This window comes from Pituophis catenifer, unplaced genomic scaffold, assembly GCF_029215685.1.
Source record: "Pituophis catenifer annectens isolate HBS135680 unplaced genomic scaffold, rPitCat1.0.hap2 SCAF_4, whole genome shotgun sequence".
NCBI classification, from domain to species: domain Eukaryota; kingdom Metazoa; phylum Chordata; class Lepidosauria; order Squamata; family Colubridae; genus Pituophis; species Pituophis catenifer.
In genome coordinates, this window is record NW_027256884.1 from 108,106,699 (window position 1) to 108,128,581 (window position 21,883).

At 36.0% G+C, this 21,883-nt stretch overlaps 1 protein-coding gene across 7 annotated transcripts in view; it reads right to left on the reverse strand.

Annotated features, from left to right (window-relative positions):
* The window catches only part of PAN3 (poly(A) specific ribonuclease subunit PAN3), a 71,919-nt gene that overhangs the window by 41,398 nt on the left and 8,638 nt on the right, over positions 1 to 21,883 (reverse strand). For 5 of the 7 annotated variants that reach the window (XR_011600354.1, XM_070942826.1, XM_070942825.1 and 2 more), the window contains exons 2-5: positions 13,963 to 14,084; positions 10,329 to 10,395; positions 8,052 to 8,122; positions 1,493 to 1,654 (exon numbers count right to left, since the gene is read on the reverse strand). Coding sequence is in view for 6 of the 7 variants with exons in the window: in XM_070942826.1 (XP_070798927.1) it covers positions 1,493 to 1,654; positions 8,052 to 8,122; positions 10,329 to 10,395; positions 13,963 to 14,084 (422 nt within the window). In the remaining variant the exon portion in view is untranslated. The remainder of the gene's footprint in view (positions 1 to 1,492; positions 1,655 to 8,051; positions 8,123 to 10,328; positions 10,396 to 13,962; positions 14,085 to 21,883) is intronic. The other 2 variants (XM_070942830.1, XM_070942827.1) reach the window with 1 other exon arrangement.

Below are 21,883 nucleotides of genomic sequence, written 5' to 3' on the forward strand. Positions count from 1 at the left end.
CTTTCCAAATCCCTCAAAAATTTCTCTCTTTTTGAGAGAGATATAATATATAATAATATAACTGTTTTTCTGAAACATTAACTTCTTAGTTAGTAGTTCTTCTCCAAACATAAAATGCATCCTTTTGCAATTGTAATTGCTATATAAAATAATACTGCAAAAGTAATGCAGACTACTACCATTGAACTTCTTATTTACATGCTAATTTTGTACAATATTGTATTCATAGTTTGTGTTTTTACATTAGAGGCAAATTAATCCTTTTTTATTCTCCTGCAATAGCAATAGCACTGAGACTTATATACCGCTTAAGTGCTTTACAGCTCTCTCTAAGCAGTTTACAGAGTCAACATATTGCCTCCAACAATCTGGGTCCTCATTTTACTGACCTTGGAAGGATGGAAGTCTGAATCAACCTTGAGACGGTCAGAATCGAACTCCTGAAGTGAGCAGTACTGCAGTACTGTATTCTAACCACTGCACTATCCTAGTTCTTATGATTCTGCTTCTGCAGCAGCTGAATACCTATCTAGACCCTCATGTATTAACTTACAAATAGGAATATTGTCCATGGGGTCGCGATGGGTCGGACACAACTTCACAACTAACAACAACAACAAATGATATTATTATACTTTTTGTTGCTGTTACCTCGGGAAGACTATGATCTGGAAAGGCTGCTAAGAGCAGAAATCTCAAAGATTTTTTTTCTTTTATTAGCACTTTTATTAGTGCAGTAAAAGTTACTGAAAGCAAAGCAGACGTGAAAAACCGACCAGCTCAGGAACTACAATTTTTAGAGAAATCATACCAGCCCTGAATAGGTGAGTTTTGCACATCCCTATAAATCTATTATACTAAGACAAAACTAAACAGGATATTAAATTTGAAGAGTATTTGTTTCTCCATACTTGCGATTGTGATAAAAAATATATTGGCATTTTGCATGATTTCTCTTTTCTAAAGGCTTGATTTAAAAAAAAAAGATTTCAGACTATTATAACTTACTAACCATTGTATTAGTAGTTGTGAAGTAGGCAATCTGTATAATTTACCAAGTTCTATTATAGTTTAGTTACTAATGATTGAAGACAGCAAAGAAACAAAGGGTGGTAATGAATATCCTATACCATGTTGCACCTACCAGGGATTCTGGCTTCTCCTCACTATAAGCCAGACAAGGACATCTAAAATAAACAGTATATTAACATTGTTTTATTAACATTCTTCCTAAATGATTATTTTCACTAGAATATCATCTAATTTTTTAAAAACGGCATGTGACTACTACGAGTTTTTAAATTATATTATTCTTACCATTCAAACTAAGAGACATTAGTTGAAACATTAAGAAAGTCATTCGTATTTATTTGTTTATCTGTAAAGGCTTTGATCAAATTTCAATCCCACTGCATGTACCTGACCTCAGTATCTTCCAAAAATAAAAGAGTACCCCAAATTAATTAAAGTGACTAGGAAAAAGTAATTTTACCTGTAAATTGTTTTCTGTGACTCTGTTCCACCAAACCATATTGATGGGTACTCCTGTTTTACACCTGTCAGCCAAGCAGCCAATAGTGTTCTTTGATTTCCGTGCCTTTGATCCCACCGGAACTATCCTCTCTTCCAGCATCCCCAGTCGATACTTTCTTGGCTATGGAAAAGAAGGAAAAAAACCAGGGCACTCCCAGTATCCCTTAGATAGATATCTTTGGTATGATTGGTGGAATAGGAAACAATTTGCAAGTAAAATTTCTAAGATGGTTTGCTTCCATATTAACTGCTATGACTTATAAAAGAAAGTTCACAGGGGAAGTATAAACAAAAACTGAATAACCTGTAGCATAATCCAATACATATCTATTCAACGTAAGATTTATTGAATTCCAAGAAAATATATTCAGGATGTATCATTTGCAAGGCCTAATTCAAAGAAGTGGAGCTTCCTTTTCATAATATTCTTACAAAATAAAATATCATTATTAGCAACCCTACATGTTTTGCTTTTCATATTCTTTTAACCAGGATAATGATTTTTTTTAAAAATAATGAAATCCTGAAAGTTCCAGAATTGAAAATAGGCATTCAAATAAAACATCTTTACATTCTGTAATGATTTAAAGACATTCGAAATTTGAAGCCATTGGATAAACTTTTTTAAAAAGTACAAAATTGTCCATTTTGCAAATGTAGCTTTCAATCAATTCTAAAATTCACACAATACTTATTACACTGATTTCTGCTAGCAGATAACATTCTGGTAAGCAAACATTTGTAAATTTGGAATCATACTTTTAAATATGCATATGCAATATCAAATAATGTTTTAGTATTGAATTCTAATTTGCTGTATAAAAATAAAATATAAAAACTAATCTAAAAGTAAAGTGTCAATCATAAAATCATCATACTTTTAAAAAAAATTAGCCAGGATTAATAAAACTTGAATTTTCAATTTCAACTGTAACATTCAGTTAGCCAATTCTAATCCTAAACCATATAAACATTATTTTTACAAAAATGTAGGGACAATCGAACAAAAAGAATAAAGAGTAAAGAAATATATTTATAGCATACCTTTCTTTAGAACCAAATCTAGATGTTTGTGCAATAAAATGCAGGTCTTCTGTCGAGTAATGCTAAGGCTTACACAGCATATAGTAACATAAAAGTAATTGAAGATTAAATCATGGAGAGCCTATTCTAAATGAAAAGAAATTGCAAAATGGCATAATGCAAAAGGCTGGATGTAATTTCATGGTACCTCCTTAATCTTAATTCTGGCTCTCTATAATGTAATAGCAGAAATTGCTAGGACATATTGCTAGAATAGAAATCGAAAGAAATCATCAAACTAAAATCATTTGTATGTAAAAAATACTAGAGAGAAGGACAGATACAAAGATTCCATCGCTACTAATAAAATAAAGTAATGATTTATTAGTTTATTGTATTAGTTTGAGAAGAGATTCAGGTGCACTCCCTTCTTAACAGACAAGTGTGAGATCTCAAACAATTCTATTGCATAAGTGGATTCAATTAATGAAGTTACCCAGAAGCTAAATCCTTGGTACCAGGAAAGATAACTTGAATTTAAAAAAAATAAAATAAATTGTGAACTTCATATTACCCATCTATATAATACCCACAAACATTTATGGCACCAGAGAAATTATATATTCATCTAAACAAGGAGCCAGGTGCTTTTTGATCATTCCTCGCTCATTGATGTAACTTCAGAGTGACTACTCATATTTGAAATACAGACAAGCCCTAAATAAATGATGCTTCTTTTTCTTTAAGATTCTTCTGGATAAGAAAAAGACCGGAAGCAACTTCAATTTATCCACTTTTTATCGGCTTTACTCAGTAAAGCTGTATACATCCATCCTATGGTTATTTAGAAAAAATAAATATTTTGGTGTTCAAATTCATTCACACATAAAGCAAAGGGATTAAAGCCCAAAGGTTTTTCCTCTAAAAACCCTTCCCCCATTATTGTATATCTGTCCATGTATATGCACACAGACTCATATACACAAAATGTCTCCAAACCTATTAATGCATAATGCAGTATATCAAATCCTATATGTATTTATTAAATTTGTTTCTGTTATAGCCTTGCAGTCAGTTCTGTACTCTGATTACAACAAAAGGGATACCATGGCTTTCGTGAATCCAAATGTACAATTTTTACCAGCTAATAGTTGGAAAATAGGCCAGGAATGCATGAATAATTCATGATAAAGAATAAAAGTGGAAAATTTCCAGTTCTCAAAATAAAGAATGGCAAAATACAAAGCATCTTTCTATTTTGAACCCTATAAGAGTGCATATTCTATGACTTATGTAATGATAATTATTTACTTACATCACCCCCATACATTATATATGGCAAAATTTAGTCTTATATTAAAAACTATAAATATATTAAAGAGTACTTATTACAGAAATTACGCATGTTGTGTCATTCTAGGCACACAAGTTAGCGTAATTCTTATATCACAGACTTCATTTTAGAATATTAGGAAGAATTTCAGAAAATATATCACCATATTATTTATTGATACTGACTTCTTACTCAATATCTGATACTGGGCAGTGAGCAGCAAGTTTTTTTTTTAAACAAAGTCTAACAAAAATTAAAACACCTTATATTAGAGCAGCACTCATACTCACATTATCATTAGCTTATATTTAAGACTTGTCAAATAAATATATAATAACTTCAACTGAAAGAAAAGAGTTTAAATCTGGCTATTCATTAAAATGGGCATAAATTGCCCCTAAATTAAAGAATATAAATAAAAAATTACCATATTATATGATATAAAATTTCACTTTATTTTATTAATTTGTGAACACGTGAATAAGGTTCAAGTATAATACTTCGGATTACATGTAAAATTCAATTCAACTGCAGCAATTTATATCACAATGCATTAAAGCATATCAACGATAGCATCTGATTTAAAGGATATGTGTTTTAAGTTAAGCTTTCCTATATGTAGAAGTTGAAAACTGTATTCATATTAAATTTGTAGATTCAATGTTACTTGTGGAAATATCTGCCGATGTTAAAGAAAACAAAAAAATGTTCTTCAAAATTAGTTTTACTTAAAATATATTCTCAATCAGGCAGTCCTTAATGAAATTTCATTTTATATCATAAAGACAAGGTTGGTTTAAAATCCTGACTTATAACTGACTGTCCTATACTATGTTTTTTCTAAAGCTACAAATGGAGGGAGGTATAAAAATATAACCTTTCCATTTATTTTTCCTTTTGAAATTATTTTCTCAACCACTCATTCATCAACTTAAAAAGTAAGGTGTACTTTGAACAAGCAATTCCGTATAGGAAAAAGAACATAATAGAGTGACATAAATAGCTGTTCTTCACTTTTTCAAATCTGCAGTGTTTTTATTAAAAAAAGAATACAATCCATCAGAGCAAGTTAATATGAAAGCATAATTGTCCAGGCTGCTTATTATTAAGGTTTGAGAAAATTCTATTAGTAACTGTTTGTCTCTTCACAGCACAGACAATGTTTGTCTCTTCACAGCACAATCATTTGCCTAAATTATAACTGAAGTTTCAGACTGAACCAGAAATTCAATTTCTGTTAGAATTCAGTAACCCAACTGATGTCCAGATTTATCCATATTTTAATCATTTGCCAAACAGATTACAGATATGTTAAAGTTGAAAATGGACAAGACACACTGATATTATATTTAAATATAATAAACACTGGAAAATTTTACAGAACAATTTTCAAAATAAATTTTGTAGAATAGAATGCTTCTTGTTAACCATGCTTTTTTTTAAAGAGATCATCTGAAAATTCACATATATGGATTCTATGCTAGTGCAGACATGTATCTATTACAATTTCCTTCCCTTATAATATAGGTGCTAAAAAGTATGTTGTTGTATGCTTATTTTTGCTGGCTCTAAAAAATGATATCAAAATTATGGAAGGAGAGTAATAAAACAGAGATAGGGAAAGAGGCAAGGCAACGCTCTTATCAAATAATAAATGAAATTTTGGATGATCTGAATATGAAATCTTCATTTTGCCAAGTTTTGGGATTTGTGAAAGTGACTGGATAAGAAGAAATAATAAGATGAACTATGATTAGCCTTGTCAGCAGAATGTTAAGAAGACGCAATAGCGCTGTTCTTGTTTTGGCCATTATTGTATTAATTAATGAAACTGGAGAAACACACACAGGGTGGATCCTATCCAAAGAAACCCACACATTCTGAAATCAGGATGTAGATGGGATTTGTTGAGTCTGTGGGTAGAAAAGACTAATATTGAAGGTTTGAATATCATTATCATTGTGAAGAAGTGGAAATACTCTTAAAAAGTCTCTTAATATAGCATCCTAACACTGAAGATCATTTATAATCATGCACTACACTGAAGGTGTAAAGCTGTTGTTATTACCTTTGGCAAGCTGAGATTTTTTTTATTTAGCCACCCATTATTTTCATCTGTTGTAAACGAGAAGTTCATTCTCCTGAATCTTCAATTCTCAATTTATTACAAGGATTGAGGACAGTTTGTTCCAAGAGGCAAAAATATTTTTTAGAAGGATCAAAAGTACACTTATCAGTTTAGAGAAAGCAGCGCCAATTGTAAGTATTAAAACAGAAGATCCTACATCTATTGACCTGATTGCTTGACTTCCAAACCTAACACTACATCTGCTCTAGTTAAAAAATTATTCCCTGATGTCTGGTCCCATCCCTCTTAACTGTTTATAAAGTACTAAACCTATTTTATTTTAGTAGGCATTTAAATCATAGCAAAGATATGAAAGTAGCTATTTAATTTAATTTAACTTCAGAGGATGGTAGAGGACAGGAAGGCCTGAAGGAACGTTGTCCATGGGGTCACAATGGGTCAAACACAACTTTGCAACTAACAACAACAATTTGATTTATGACTATGTAAACAATTTAATGGTACATTCTATTCTTGTATACCAAACAGAGTTTTTGTAGATTGGAATACTACATAAATGCTTTTTAAAAAAATATAACCAAAAATGCAAAGGAGCTGCAAGCCCTAGTACTAAAAGTCAAAGAACCCAAAAATGGGATTAAAATTAAACACAAATTAATGATAGCAAAGTACACAACCAGCTTTAGAATTGACAATGAAGAAACTGAAGCAGTGGATAGCTTCAGCAATGGATATAAACAGCAAAAGAACAAGCAGTCAAGAAATATGCCACAGACTAGCACTTGGTAGAGCAACCATAAAAACCTTGGAAAAAATATTCAAGTGCCATTATTATGTCTATATCTACAAAGATCAGAATCATACAAGCCATGGCACTCTGTGGAAACAAAAATTGGGTTTCAAAGAAGCAAGATAGGAAAAATATTGCTGACGTTGAACTTTGATGTTGAAGAAAAGAAGGACTTGGGATGACATGCTAGCAGTCTTCCAATATTTAAGGGGCTGCCACAAAGAAGAGGGGGTCAACCTATTTTGTAAAGCACCTGAAGGCAGGAAAAAAGGTAACAGATGGAAATGTATCAAGGAGAGATCCAATCTAGTACTAAGGAGAAATTCCCTGACAGTGAAAATAATTAATCGGTGAAACAGTTGCTTCCAGGGAAACAAGTTAGAGAGATTTTGTTCCAAGTAATGTTCAAAAATTCAATAATTAAGATAGCTGGAAGAACATCCAGGGATATTTATCTTCCTAATAATTCTGATAAAGATAATGAAAGAGATAATCTATGGTTCCTTAAGATAGCAGCTCTAGCTCTTTGCTCTTCAGCAGGTGAATATATGCTTGCCCAATCTGATATAAATCAGCACACACTGGGAAAGTGAAAGTTGCTTTGAATGAAGCTAGCAGAATTATTACTGGATGCCTTAAACCTATCCCTCTAGATAAGATCTTCCACCTAGTCAGCGTTGCCCTGTGTGCTGTTTACAGAGAAGCAGCAGCATACAGAGAGAGGCTTAAATCATCTACATCTAGACAACGCTCTCTCTATGGCCTACAACCAGCTCATCAGAGATTAAAACCTAGGAAAAGCTTCCTTGGGTCGATGGAAGACTTCAAACAATTTGAAAGCAGAATGAACTATGGAAAGCTACAAAGAATCAACACTGGATAGGACCAACAGAGGAGCTGGCATCTTGTCTGGAGAAAGCTGGGAATATGAAAATTGCTGAATAGACTGTGCATGGGTACAACAAGATCCAGAGACACTCTGAGTAAGTTTGCTTTAGATTAAAAAGTAACAATTTCTTAACTGAAATACTTGTTTAACACTAGCCACTGATAATATTACAGTATTAAAATTCAAACTGAATGTTTACAAGTTATGGTACATAAAGTGAAGGAAACTTTGGGTCATTATTAAATAATTGAATAATTGTATTACAATATAAAGTTCACAAATGTGCTTAATATGCTATTAATAATTAATAATTAATAATTAATATTCAAACACTATTCATATACATCATTTTTATTATTTGGGTACAGAAATTATAATGTTTGGTGATACTTACTTTTCTTCTTTGAGATAAGCTGAGGGCAGCAAAATCATTAAACAAGGATGAACTAGGTGAAGTAAGAGGATCTGCAAAACAAATTTTATAAAAAACAAACCCAGAGATTTTATTTATTTACATTCCACTAAATAACTCAAGGCAACAAACATAGCCAGCACATCTTTTTCTTCCTATTTACCCCATAACAAGAACACTGTGAGGTGAGTTGAGCTGAGCTGGCTTTCATGGCTAAGGAGGAACCTGAATTCACAGTCTTCTGCATTCTAGCCTGATGCCTTAACCACTAGACCAAACTGGCTCTTATCTTTCATGAGACATACAAAATGAATTTATTTCAATAGTAAAATTTTGCAAACAGAACTAAATAGACTTCAAACAGCAAGTTTATTCATACCTAAAGACTTTCCTCTTTAGTCTTGAGCCTTACACAACATTTTTATATCTTCACAATAAAAAAATTCTCTTTTTAAGACCCTGTAATCCCTTAATTCACAGTAATTTATGATAAACCTTTTTAGAATTATTATCATGTGTTGGGTATATATATCACACTTAACTGGATTTTCATAAAGGTGCTTTATTGAGTAAGTTAGATTTGGCTAAAGTCACCAGAGCTCTCTAACTCATAACTCAAGAACAGACAAATAGAAACTAGGACTGCATGTATTGTACAGAATCGGAGTGGGGTTGTTTCACCTCTGAAGTTCCTTCTCACAATTGTGAATATAAATAGAGTAATTTCCTTACATTTTGAGTCTGGAAGCAGCTCAAAAAACAGAGTTTTCATACTTTAAAAATTCTATCTTCTCTTTTTCAAAATCCATAAATCATCTCAGGTGGCCCCCTCCATTCTGAATTATCTCACTTACTATGGTTCTCGCTGTCCCAAATAATGAATACTTCACAATATAATCAAAGTAATATGGCATACTCTTGCCATAATGTATGGTGATTACTAAGTTACAAAACAAAACTTCTTGACACAACAAGCTACATGTCATTATTCTCCGCAGTATTTTAAGAGCTAGGAAACTGGCTACTATTGGGAAATTGTTTTTTCTTCCTTTCTTCCTTCTCACTTTATCACTCAGACTTTTTGAAATTAAGTAGCATATATATTGCAGAAAAAAATAAAGGCTTAGTGGTTTTTTTTGTTTATTTTTAAGTACAGCAGAACTAAATAATAATGAAAACAAACCTGGAAATAAAACAAGTTTTTTTCCCCAGCAAAATTAGATAGGCATCTAATTAAATATGTGATTATTGACAAAACATAAATTATTGCTAAAAAAATATTCTAAAGATGTAAGTTTCCACTCTCCCAAGTAAGTCTAGTTCACTTCTTAATTTACCTGAGCCTTTTGACTAAAATAAAAACATAACTATTTCATTTATTTTATTTATTTTAAAAAAGACATGACTTTTGTAAACCTCCCATCAAGCACAATAGGTTCAAAAGTTTCTGGGTGACGAAATTCTTTGTTGTGTCAAATTCCTTTTAAATCTATGTCAGCAAATTACTAAATATTGCATATAAGATATTATATGAATAATAACTTCTTAGATTATAGTCTAGGAATTGTAAATAAAATGGTGAAAATGTTCAATTACTCTTCTAAAAATTTGTTTTTACAAATATTGCTCAGTCTTTGGTAGTTTATTTGGCTGATAGCTTTTAGCATAGTTTCTGAAGAACTAGAGCAACTTTAGAACTTAATTCAACTCCTTTTATTAGCTATGTTTATCATAGATGACTGCTTTAAAGGATTTTAGATAGAACTAATTATACCCACAATATAGCTTTTAATAATGTACAGAAGATAAGGAATGTTCATGACATAAAGCGTCCTTTCTAAATTATTTAAGTCACCAAAATACAATTATCTAAACTAAGAACATTTAATTATATATCCCTTAAATATAGTATACACTGCTGTCTGTTTTAGCATCATTTTAAGAATGTAGATATAGCAATTTCCCTAACCAAACCCATATTCTCGGCTGTAATAAAAGTGGCAATGAATCCCAGTTCATGTCTTCATGAACTATAAAATATTTCATTTTTCATCCCAAAATCTTAAAATACTTAATCTGTTTATTTAAATTGCAGATCAGCAATGTAAAAAAACAAAACTCAAAACACCAGTTCAAATTAATCCTAAAACAGTTTGTAATAAACAATTTGAAATGTATGAATTATGTAAATAATAAGGTTCTAAACCATATATATTTTTTCTATAAAATAGCTTTAACATAATTTTAAAGTTTTCTTACCGTGGCCTGCATATGGCTTGGCACTGTCATTAAGAAGGCTAGGTGAACTGCTGCTATTTGTCATCCTCTGCAGAAAATGAAAAAAAAAATTGTATAGTGAATTAAGGTATTAAGACTATTTGCCTCCAGATGTCTATAACTCAAAACGGATTAACATGGATTAACGCTCACAGAATCAGAGTCAGAAGGGATTTTAGAAGTCATCTAGTCCAAAATCTGCTCAATGAAGGATTCTTTGCAGTATTTCTGACAGTTAATCATCCAGCCTCTGATTGAAAACCTCTTGTGAAGAACTCACTATTTCATGCAGCAGCTTTTTTACTTTCTGACAGCTCGTACAGTCAGAAAGTACCCCCTGCCTAATTTAAACCTACTTTGTTGTTGTTTTAATCCCAGGAGAAACATCATTAATTCACTTTACATCTTCAGAGTCTCTGAAGGCTTTACACTTTAACATCTTTCCTGAACATCATCTGAGAAAAAGCTCTTGGAGGTAAACTATTCCAAAGAGGAAAGCCATAACAGAGCCTTTGCCTGACTGATCATCCACCTTCTCTGCTATAACCTCTAATGGGAAAATTTTAGCTAAGAGTATAGGGTCTTGAAGACATACAAGCCCTAAGCGTTCGAATGTACCCAGGAGCAAACTGACAATCAATGTAGCTCCCACAACAGAAGTCTTGACCTATCTTACCCCTGATCATTTTGAATCAATTGAACTCCTGAATCATGTTCAGGAGCTCCTCAAGGGAAAGTGAATTAAACTAGTTGAACTGTGAAGTCATAAAGACATGAGTGATTCTTGCTGATGCCTCCCATTACCAAAGAGATTTTTTTAACAATACACCAAATAAGTGATTACATTATTTTTTTTTTAAAAAAAAAGTTCAATGTAGCTTCTTCAACTGAGGTCCACAAACTTTGGGTGTGTTTTTTTAGAAATTTCTGAAAGCCAGGAGTATAAAAATAGTATCTGCACAGCTCTAAGGAGAAGGTTGTTGTTTGCAGGAAGCAGTGCAAAAAGGGAGGAGAGGGGCACACCCAGGTAGGGATAGCTTCACAGAGCTGGAAAGAACATCCAGTACCAAAGTAACCACTTTGGGAAGCTGCTGGAGGGAAAAAATGTTCCCTCAGCCACTTTCACTGTCATTAATACTGCTATTTATGGGGAATCCACACAAATTAGTTATATCAGGGAATTGTGGCATCCCAAAGATTGAAAGCCCCTAGAATTTAAGAAGAATTTAGTAGCTAATTAACATTTCTAACATTCAAACCAGAGTATTCAGAGACTCTGAATCATCGAAGTTATGACCGTTCCAGTATCTTCGTGGTCATGTGAACAAATTTCAGGTGCCTAGCAATCACCCCGCACTCACAATCAGTTGCAGCATGATTGCCATTTGCACCCTATCCTGCCAGTTTCCCCCAAGCAAAGTCAATGGGAAGCAGGCAAAGAAGATTGCAAGTCGCTAGGGTAAGTTTCCTTCTAACTGCCTATTTTGTTTGCATGCACCTGTTGTGGTCCGCCAGCAGCCTGCGGAGTTGGCAGTGGAGTCGGACAGTGAGGAGGCTGGGAGGACAATCGGCTAGTCCTGGAGTCAGGGAAAGGCCCAGACAAGGGCTCTGCGTTGGAGGCAGAGATGGCGCCAGAGCCATCAGGGAGCGATGTGCAGACTCTGGAGCCTCCAGAGGCGGATAGCAGAGAGGCAGAGGAACAGGAGGAACCTGTTCCTAGTGCACGCATGCAAAGAGCTGCCAGAAGGCAAGAGCAGCTACAACAAAAAGGACAACTTGGGAGTAAGGTAGGAGATGATTGGCCCCTCCCAGAAGCCTTAAAAGAGCAGCAACGGCTCTTGAAATCTTTGTAGGAAAGCAACATTGCTACATTTGTTTCTTGTTGTTGTCTCTTGCTTCTGAACTTCATGGAGTTTTTGCCAAGAAAAGCCTTTGGCAGGTTGCCAAAGAAGACAAAGGTTGGTGATAAGGCCGAAGGACTGTTTATGAAGAATTTGTTTTGGAATTAATTTGGACAAAGCTGAGAATGAAGTAATTCTCAGCTGTTCTAATAAAATATGTTTGTTTAGGTCTGATTGTGTCTGGTAATAACTACTTGGGCCTAGGTCACAACAGCACCACGGCCTTCTTCCCCCATTTTCTCACCCATTTGCCCCCTTTCCTGGCTTCCCTGCCCTTGCACATAGATACTTTCACTGCCTGCACCCTCTTTCTATGACCTCCCTACAATCAGACATGCAATCATACACCCTGCATCCTCTTTCCATGGCCTCTCTGCACTTGAACATACACATGCTTGCACCCCATGCCTCTCTGAAATTGCAGATATGCATACAACTTGCATCTTTTTTCCTTGGCCTCCCTGTGATTACATACTTGAACGCTCATTCTCTTTCTTCAGCATCCCTGTGACTACACCCAGACACACACATATACCCTGCACTCTCTTTCCATAGCCTTCCTGCGATCATACACACACACACACACACACACACACACACACACACACACACACACCCTCTTTCTGGCAACAATTTATGGATTTTTGCTGGTACCAGGATTGAAAAGTTGAGGCTTTATGGATTTGCTCAGATATAAGGGGTGGATTATCGGATGAAAATATATCTGTTTAACTTTATAGGAGGTAAAGAGTTATAAATTTGTTTATACTTGTACTAATGAAGGTTGGAAGAAAATATATATATTTTATTACATTCTTTTCTTCTTTTTCCCCTCTGCACTTTTTATTATTTCTTTTTATTTTCTTCCTTTTCTCCAATTTTAGTTTGTACTAGTTTTCACCACTGTAATTAAAATTCTTGATAAAAAAAATTCTTGATAAAAAGTCTATGGGGGTATCCAGCACATAATACAATGTGAGCAAATGGGTAATAAAAACAAAGAACCAACAATAGAAGATGCTAAAACTAGAAGCAATGCAAATATTTTTAAATGGCTTGGCTTGGTCTAAGAACATGTTCCAGGCTCTGTTTATCACTGCAAGGGCACTTTTCTTGGCAAGTGTTTATAATTTACTATGATTATTTTGTTCTTCTGGTCTGTTATACTGTACCTTTTATGTTTTTTGTATATTTTAGTTCGTAGTAGTAAGCTGCCTAAAATTATGTGGGAATGAGATATTCTATTAAATAAGTAACTTTTATATAATAGTACTCAGAAAAGGACATTTCCAAAAATGTCAATGGACATCTCAATAGACAGGCAGGTTGGTAAACAAAAAGATTTTCTTCCAGGAGTATCACCAATTTATGCTAATGAAAATTTTAACAACCAAATTTTGTGCTAACTGAAGATGTTATATAATTTCCAAAAAAGCACTCTGCCAAGAGGATTCTAGATTAAAATAGTTATAGTATTTTTTTGGTCATTACAGGTATACCAGCTAAATTCAAGCAAGCAACATCTTTCCCACATTGCCCTAAAAGTGATAGTAAAATATACTTTTTCTTCAAAAGAGTTCTATTTGTATCATTGAAGTGGGGTTTCCCATCTATGCTAAAATTCATTTACTGCTTCCATAAAAAAAAAAAAAACTGCAGAAATAACTTCAATCAGCAACAGACCAGAGTAGACACTCTATCAAATGACTCATTACCTGCATCATAGGATACTTTGATTCTGCAGGACTTCCAAACCCATTGACTCCAACAAAACTGGTGCTGAAATAGGAGTCTGTAAGACTAGCTTCAGCCAGGGCACTCCCATCTATACCCGGAACTAGAGATAAAAAGAGAAAAAAGTGTTTTAAAGGCTATCAGTTTTGCAGATCTTTTCTTCCAACAGCATACAAATTTACATTCCAGTATCTATCTAAATACAGAGGGAGAAATTAAAAAGACCACATGCCAACAAATTATATCTTTTCATCACAGTAACAGGACTCTGATTTATAGATAGTGAAGAGAACCAGAAAATGGAAATGGAGTATAACTGATAATATCCGTAAACAAAGTATAAACAACAAAGTTTAAACAGAAATGTAAATTAACTGAACATTAGCATCTCTCTCACACTTCCTCTCTAATAGTAAAGAATCAGTAGTTCTTTAACAAGCAAAAGCAATTTGCTCCAACATCCAAATTACAAGTCTTTGTTTAATTATCAATTGATCTTAAGTAGATGGGGTCTATTTAATTCAAGAGGGAGCACAAAGAACAGTCTAAAATTAGCAGTCAAAAGAAATGAAAAGAAACTCCTTAATGTAGTATCAGATTAAACAGACTCTTAAATGCTTTCAAGATTGCCAGTTGAAATGCACATTTCATAATCTATTGAAGACAAGTATTTCTTCCTATTACAGGTAGCCCTTGACTCACAAACACAGTTGAGCTCAAAATTTCTGTTGTTAAGCAAGACAGTTGTTAAGTGAATTTTGCTCTACTTTACTATTTTTCTTGCCACAGTTGTTAAGTGAATCACTGCAGTTGTCAAGTTAGTAACATGATTAAGTGAATCTGGCCTCCATGTTGATTTTCCTTGTCAGAAGGTTGGCCCCGTTGCTTACCGGTAGTAAAGGTAAGTAGAACCCACCCCTGGTAGTGCTTCTCTGACAAATGGAGAGTAAGGGAAGAAATGAGACTTATTGAATATTGTAGTGGATGCAGTAACCTGCAGAGCCTACCTCTATGTCCACAGATGAACCGCCCACAGCATGTCTTGTTCAAACATTAAGGACTACCGTATTGTAGCCTGTAGATCAGACGCTGACTCAATTATGTACAGGTCTGAAGGCAAATGCTGTCTACTAATGACAGCAAGAGAATGGGGTTCAGACTAAGAATGGCAGACTTCACAACTGTTATTAGCTCTGTGTCCTAGCAGTAATGAGAATTTTAAGAGTAGAGTTCCTGATTAGACCTCTGACTCAGCCCTTTTGATTAAAAAAACAACAACCTGAAAATAGGGTAAAATTGGCATTGGAAGTATAGGCAGAAGAGTCAGGATGTTTTATTTCTATTTGAAGCTGCTTTGCTCAGTTGGATTTGCTTAAAATAAAAAAGGGGGGGGAATAAAGTCTCCTTCAAATCAAACTCAACTACTGTTAACTACATAGCCATATGTAGAAAATTCTTAGGTAACTCTTCCAGGATTTCTTTTTTTTAACTCTGCAGCCTAATCTACAGCCCTGTGATTTCCTGATGGTTTCTCATTTGAGTTTTAAGCAGTTCTGAGTCTACAAAGCTGTTTCAAGACCAGACAAGATTAACTAGATGCTGCCATCCTCACTGATTAAGAAGAGTTATATTCAAGTAGAAACAGGATCTTCAAATCCAGGTGATAATGGGGTAGTGGGTGGGAACAATATAATAAGGCAAAGGTTTCCCTGTTCAGTTGTGTCCGACTCTAGAGCACATGTCCAACAATGAAATGATTATATAAACCCAAAATCTAGTTTCAGTTTCATATGTAGAGTGAAGAATAATTATCATCAACTAGAGCAGGGCTGTCAAACTCCCGGCCCGCAGGCCGCACTGGCAACACCCATGCCCGGTTTAGTGAAGGGGAAAAAAGTCCCAATATGTTACATGACACCACCATGATGATGTGAGTTTGACACCCCTGAGCTAGAGAAAAGTATTGCAGGCAATACAAGAAGTCCCATTAATGGTATATTTATTTTCCAAACTATATAGATTTCATTAACAATTTTGAATGTTTAGCTAATTATATATTTTTTTCACATTTGTTTCAATTAAAGGGCAAAATTATTCTATCTGATGAAAGTATATTGGGTTGTGTTTAGTTTTTAGCATTTTAGGGGTTCAAGTTACATTGATTCAAAGGCATTTCTCCTTTCAAGCAGGATTTTTTAAAAAATAAAGGAAAAGAATGCATATTTTAAGTTTTAAAAGCAAAATTATACAACTTAATTTTGTATTATATATAAATTATGGTTACACCTTAGATTACAATCTTTAACACCCTTGACAGAAAAGTCCATGAACTCCCGAGCTACCTTAGACGTTTCACCGATGGACGGCAGGTTGAAATCTCCCATGACCAGAAGCCTAGGAGTCTCAACTGCCACCCCGGCTATTATGTTGAGGAGCTCAGGCAGGGTTGCTGCCACGTGGCAGGGAGCCAGGTACGAAATCAGCAGGCCCATCTGTAACCCATGACCCCACTTCACGAGGAGGGACTCACATCCGGCTGTCTGAGGAACAGTGGCCTCCCTAGGATCAAGACCCTCCTTTATAATAACTGCCACCCCTCCACCCCTACCCTGTGCCTTTGGCTGATGAAATGCGCAGAAACCTGGTGGGCACATCTCTACAAGGGGGACCCTCCCTTCATGGCCCAACCAGGTCTCTGTAATACCCGCCAGGTCCGCTTTCCCCTCCTGAATTAGTTCACAAATGAGGGGGGCTTTGTTAGCCGCGGACCTGACGTTGCATAACATCAGCCTAAGGCTCGGGCCCTGAGATTCTGAGCAACCCAGGAAACGAGAAGAGCCTTGGGGGTCAGAGCGTGCCACTGCTTGAAGACAGCAGGTGCGTACCCCCCTAACATGTGGCCCCCTGCTCCCACCATATCTGCCCCTCCCAATCATGACCTTGATGGAGCAACCCCTTTCCATACAAGTATTAAGACCCTCCATTCCCAGCTCCGCACCTCCTATGGTATAACTCTGTGCTGGATCTGGCCTCCTCTTTAAAAAATGATCTTCTAATCCCTCCGTCTGTGGGTTGCCCCCCAAATCCACATGACCCACCCCGCTTCCACCTACCCTTTTAGAAATCTTTAAAATTTTGGATAAGAAATTAGATAAAAAGACCCTCAACCCCCTTTGCAACATGCCACCTCTCGGGATTCCAAAATCTGTCATCAATGTAGGCCCTCTATAGCGTGGAGGGCCAGGTCTGCGAGGGGGAGGGAGTCTCACAGAGCAAGAAGTTCAGCCGCTGAGTACATCCGGTTACCAAGGGGTGAGAGCAAGAAGTTCAGCCGCTGAGTACATCCGGTTACCAAGGGGTGATCTTAGACTGGCCAAGATGACATAAGTTCTGAAAGTCCTGGAGAGAAGGAAGATGTAGATCTAGATGTTGGTAGAGTAAGTTCTATTGTCCTCTCATAACAGGAGGAGGAGTCTTATGATATTTAAGAACACCAAGGAAATAATGTCCAAGACCACCCTCTCATAGTGGCTGGCTAGAGTATAACTGGCCATGGAATCTGATGTGCCAATCCTTCTGGTGGTGAATAGAGCAATGTACCGACTCATGCAATATCAGCATCCTAGCTGTTAACTCTCCGTCCGACTGAAAGAGTTGATAGAGTAAAGGGCCGGTCTATAGGATCCTGCTGGTGGTGATGTTATGAGAAGATGAGATGGATTAGCAATGGAATACAAGGAAGATGTTATTTGCTGTGGGATAATCAGTTAGATGGTCAGTGAGCGATGTATCTTCTGAGACCAGACCAGGTGTGTGTGTAATATGAGGCGTCCGGGATTACCATTCCACAATCATCCACTCGCCCTTTCAAGTCCTCAAGGTCGTGGTTTTTTTTCCCCCAACTTCAATTGGTCTTTATATGGATCACAGGTCGTTATGGGAACCACCCCTTCAAGTAAAATTAAGTATCCCGTGACAGTCTAGGTGGTTCTGTGATGGTGAATTATAGAAAGATATCCTTGCAGCATCTATCAAGGGCTGCCAAGGCTGCTACTGGTTTTCAAAATGTTGCCCAATGGCCAGCGCAGCACTCTTCCGTCGTTGCCACCGTTGCCGCTGTCCTGAGTGCTGTAGTCTCGTCATGGAGGCTTTAGAAGTGTCAGGAGACTTCCAGTGCCTCGACAAGGACCACCTCGCCGCCGACATGACCGCCGCCATCGCCGCAGCACTATCGGCAACCCAGCCATCGCTCACAGTAAAAAAGGCAGCAGGCCGCCACAATCTGGCCGCCGCTGCTGTTTCCGATCTCACCGCCATTGGTTCCCTCATCCTTGCGGCATAGAAGAAACGCCGGTATAGAAAAAATGCTGGCCCCGTCCCAGCCATGGCACCACGGAGAGCAGAAAAGCTCTCAACTGGCTGGCGGGAAGCTCAGACAGCCGGGTCGGGGGTGAGGACGATCCGCCCAGCCCCCAAAGACCTCAGATGGCCCGAAATCACCCCCATTGGCATCGGGGCTCAGGGAGGCGGTGCCATCTTGATCACGTGCTCACGGAGGAAAAAAGGTGCTTCACAGTCCACTTACGATGTTGTCAGTCTACATAACAAATTATTAAATCATTCAACATATGGCAAGATAAAGTCTTTTTATTTTTAAATCTTGATCAGAGGCAAGGGTCAGCTTTGCACTACTTAAATTCCCTTTTAAGCAACATTTGATTTGATTTCTCTCTGAAAATCTTTGCAGTCAGTTTTAATCCATAAAGATTTTTCTGTAATTTGTACACAAGCCTCTACTTGCCAGCTTGAATGAATCCTAAGGCCTACTGTATGTAAATTTTTTCTTCTAATTCTACAAATACAGAAAACACTCTTTACATCCAGATGGTCAATTTCTATGCCTCTGGCACTATGCCTAAGAAAGTCCTAATTAAAGTATTTTCATAATCTCATGGTAGCCATCTCCATATTTCTGAGAATATCCCTTGACTACTACTCTGAAGAACAGAACTTCCCCATGTGTATTGTATTTGGTCTTAAAGATCTATCTGTACTCATACTATCTTATGGTAGATAGTTCTACAAACTTAAATGTTGTTGTCAAATTTCTTAACTGTAGAACACAACTAGTAAATCAAGATTCACAAGGTCTTTAATAAGTTTTAATGCTGAGAATTAGAGGCTAGAATACAGAATACATCCCGCCTGGGGAATCCAGAGCAGGATGGAGCCCATTAAATGGCTCATGTGAGGTGCTGTCATGGGGCAGGGGTGATTTAGTGTATAGTTTATAGTATATAATATATATTTTATTGTTTTCATATGGGGTTTTATATTCTGTAAGTCGCCTTGAATCACCATGTGCAAATAGGAGGCAAGATAAATTCCATAAATACATACATACATACATACATACATACATACATACATACATATATCAGATAGGAACACTTCAAATCTCCTTTCTTCATTAAGATGCAGTCTTAATGAAAGTCTTGAATTTTTTTTCTCAGCCTGTTTGCATTACTGGCTAAGAATCAATTTCTTTGATAAGCTACATCTCTTGATAAGCTTTGATATAGCTACATCTCTTATATGCTGATTATTGTGTTTAGAGATATAGCTCGTTTCTGAGTCTCAGTGCAAGTCTCAAAGTAATTTTTTGTAAACAGATTCTAAATTTTCCTTTTCTTGTTTCTTTCAAATTTCTTGAATTCATAAGCTGGCAGCTTTTAAATATCTCCCCATGTTTGAGAACCTGACCCCAGCTTTGTTAGGTCTTTATGAATGCCCTAACTGTGGCTCATGTTCAGCTGCTACTATAACTGCATTTGCCTTTCTGCTCCACATCAGCTGGTTCTTCTAAGTTCCCTTCTGAAAATATGATGCTGGTATGAAACTAAAAACTGGAAATAAATGTTATAGTATTGTCTGCTGATAGCTGTTAAATTCAGAGCCTGATATTTTACTCTCAGGTGGCCTTACTCGCTCATCAAAGAAAGCAATACTACTGTAATCTTGCAGTTGTCATCCTGTACCTTTTTGTGCTAGATACTAATCAACCATGATAAACAGTTCTAACAATACAGCTTTTTATTTTTGGAAACATAAGTATCACTTTAAGATCCAAATTTATAGGTAAATTGATTTTCTGTGGACGCACAGTTTATAAAATGTATCTTTCATAATAGTAGGCATCCCCTGTTGATGACTATTAACTGTTGAAATCATGTTATCTAGATTCAGTCAACTAATATAATTTTGCACATATCCAACAAAAAAAATGTTGATTCTTTCTGTAAATCCATTTCTGATGCAAAGGGGATAATTCTCCCATGTATTATCCCGTTTTCCTTTATATAACCAGACATCTGTCCATTCATAAATTCTGTCCCATTATGAGAATAGAAAATCTGTAGCTTTCTTTCCAATTTATTTTCTACATAAGCCACAAAGAATCTGAATTTGCAGGTCACTTTATGCCATATTAACAACAAACAAAAATAAGATCCTTCATCCAAGAAAATTACAAAGTGCCTGCTTCTGTCTTTTGATCCAAGAAGAACAGAAGTCAGTATGGATTTTTCTACCCACTGAAAATTGCTATTATGCTGCATTTTCAGAATTACTTTCGTACTATGTGATTCATCAACACAGAGTTGGGTTGATTGCATATTTGTAATTTGCAATTTTGAGATTTATTGTCAGTTGTTCCTCTGCATCTACTGCATCTGATTTGCTGTATATTCCTACAATCTAACTGTGTATTCCAAGATTCAGTATAATCTTTCCCTTCGCACTGCTCTGCTAAATCTGGAAGCTGGGATGGTTTTCCATTAGCACAGAGTTTATAACTCTCTCGGGAATCTACTCTGAAAAGTCCAGTTTCCAGTAATTTTCTTTCCAACAGCAGATCTCCATTCTTACTTGTTAACAATCCCCGTCAACACATTCAACTCTATGTCTCTTCCTGACTGGGTAATACATAATACAATGGAACCTAAATCTAGAAAAGTTCAGTGCATCTTTAACATGTCAATCAATTGGCTCTTCATCACTAGTCTTCATTTTATTATAAACTTCCAAATTCCTTTCAAACTTATGGGTTTTTTTTATTTGCTACTACAATCTGTTCTTTGAGCTTGTATCAATACCAACAAAGAAATCTTTATTTCAGAACACTGGAATAGTTGCTCTGCCGGCCAGAGTTCAAATCACCACCCCTTTTAGTAGCTCTGGCAGCAAGACATCTTTGAGACATCTCCTTTGTCCCATAATGCATCTGTCCCTCTCTCCCTCTCCCTCTCTCTCCCTTTCCCTCCCCCCTCTCTCCGCACATACATACACATCCCTTATGGATGGATGGATGGATGGATGGATGGATGGATGGATGGATGGAAGGAAGGAAGGAAGGAAGGAAGGAAGGAAGGAAGGAAGGTAGGAAGGTAGGTAGGTAGGTAGGTAGGTAGGTAGGTAGGTAGGTAGGTAGGTTCTTTAGCCTTCCATCTTCACTAGTTCTCCCTTCATTTACATTTTTAAAGCCCTGCCCAAAACTTTCACCTCTTTGGAGGTAAAATGGCCTCTTGAGGGATTTGCTTTTGCAGATAAAACAAAAACTATTTAGCTCTGAAAAAAAGGCTTTTATTTCCAAAGTGCATTTTTCTATCCATTAGGGGTTCATACTCATATATTTTGGACATTATGTGATCCAAAGTCAGGTTTTATTGAAGTATTGCTAGTTTCAGCACACTGTGGCAGAGACAGCAGAAGGAAAGCAACTTAACGTCTTACAATTTCACTATTTCTAAACAGCTTCCCAATATCAAACATTTGACAGACATGGACTGAGATGTTTGCACCACCTGTATTCTTAACAGTAACAGAGTTGGAAGGGACCTTGGA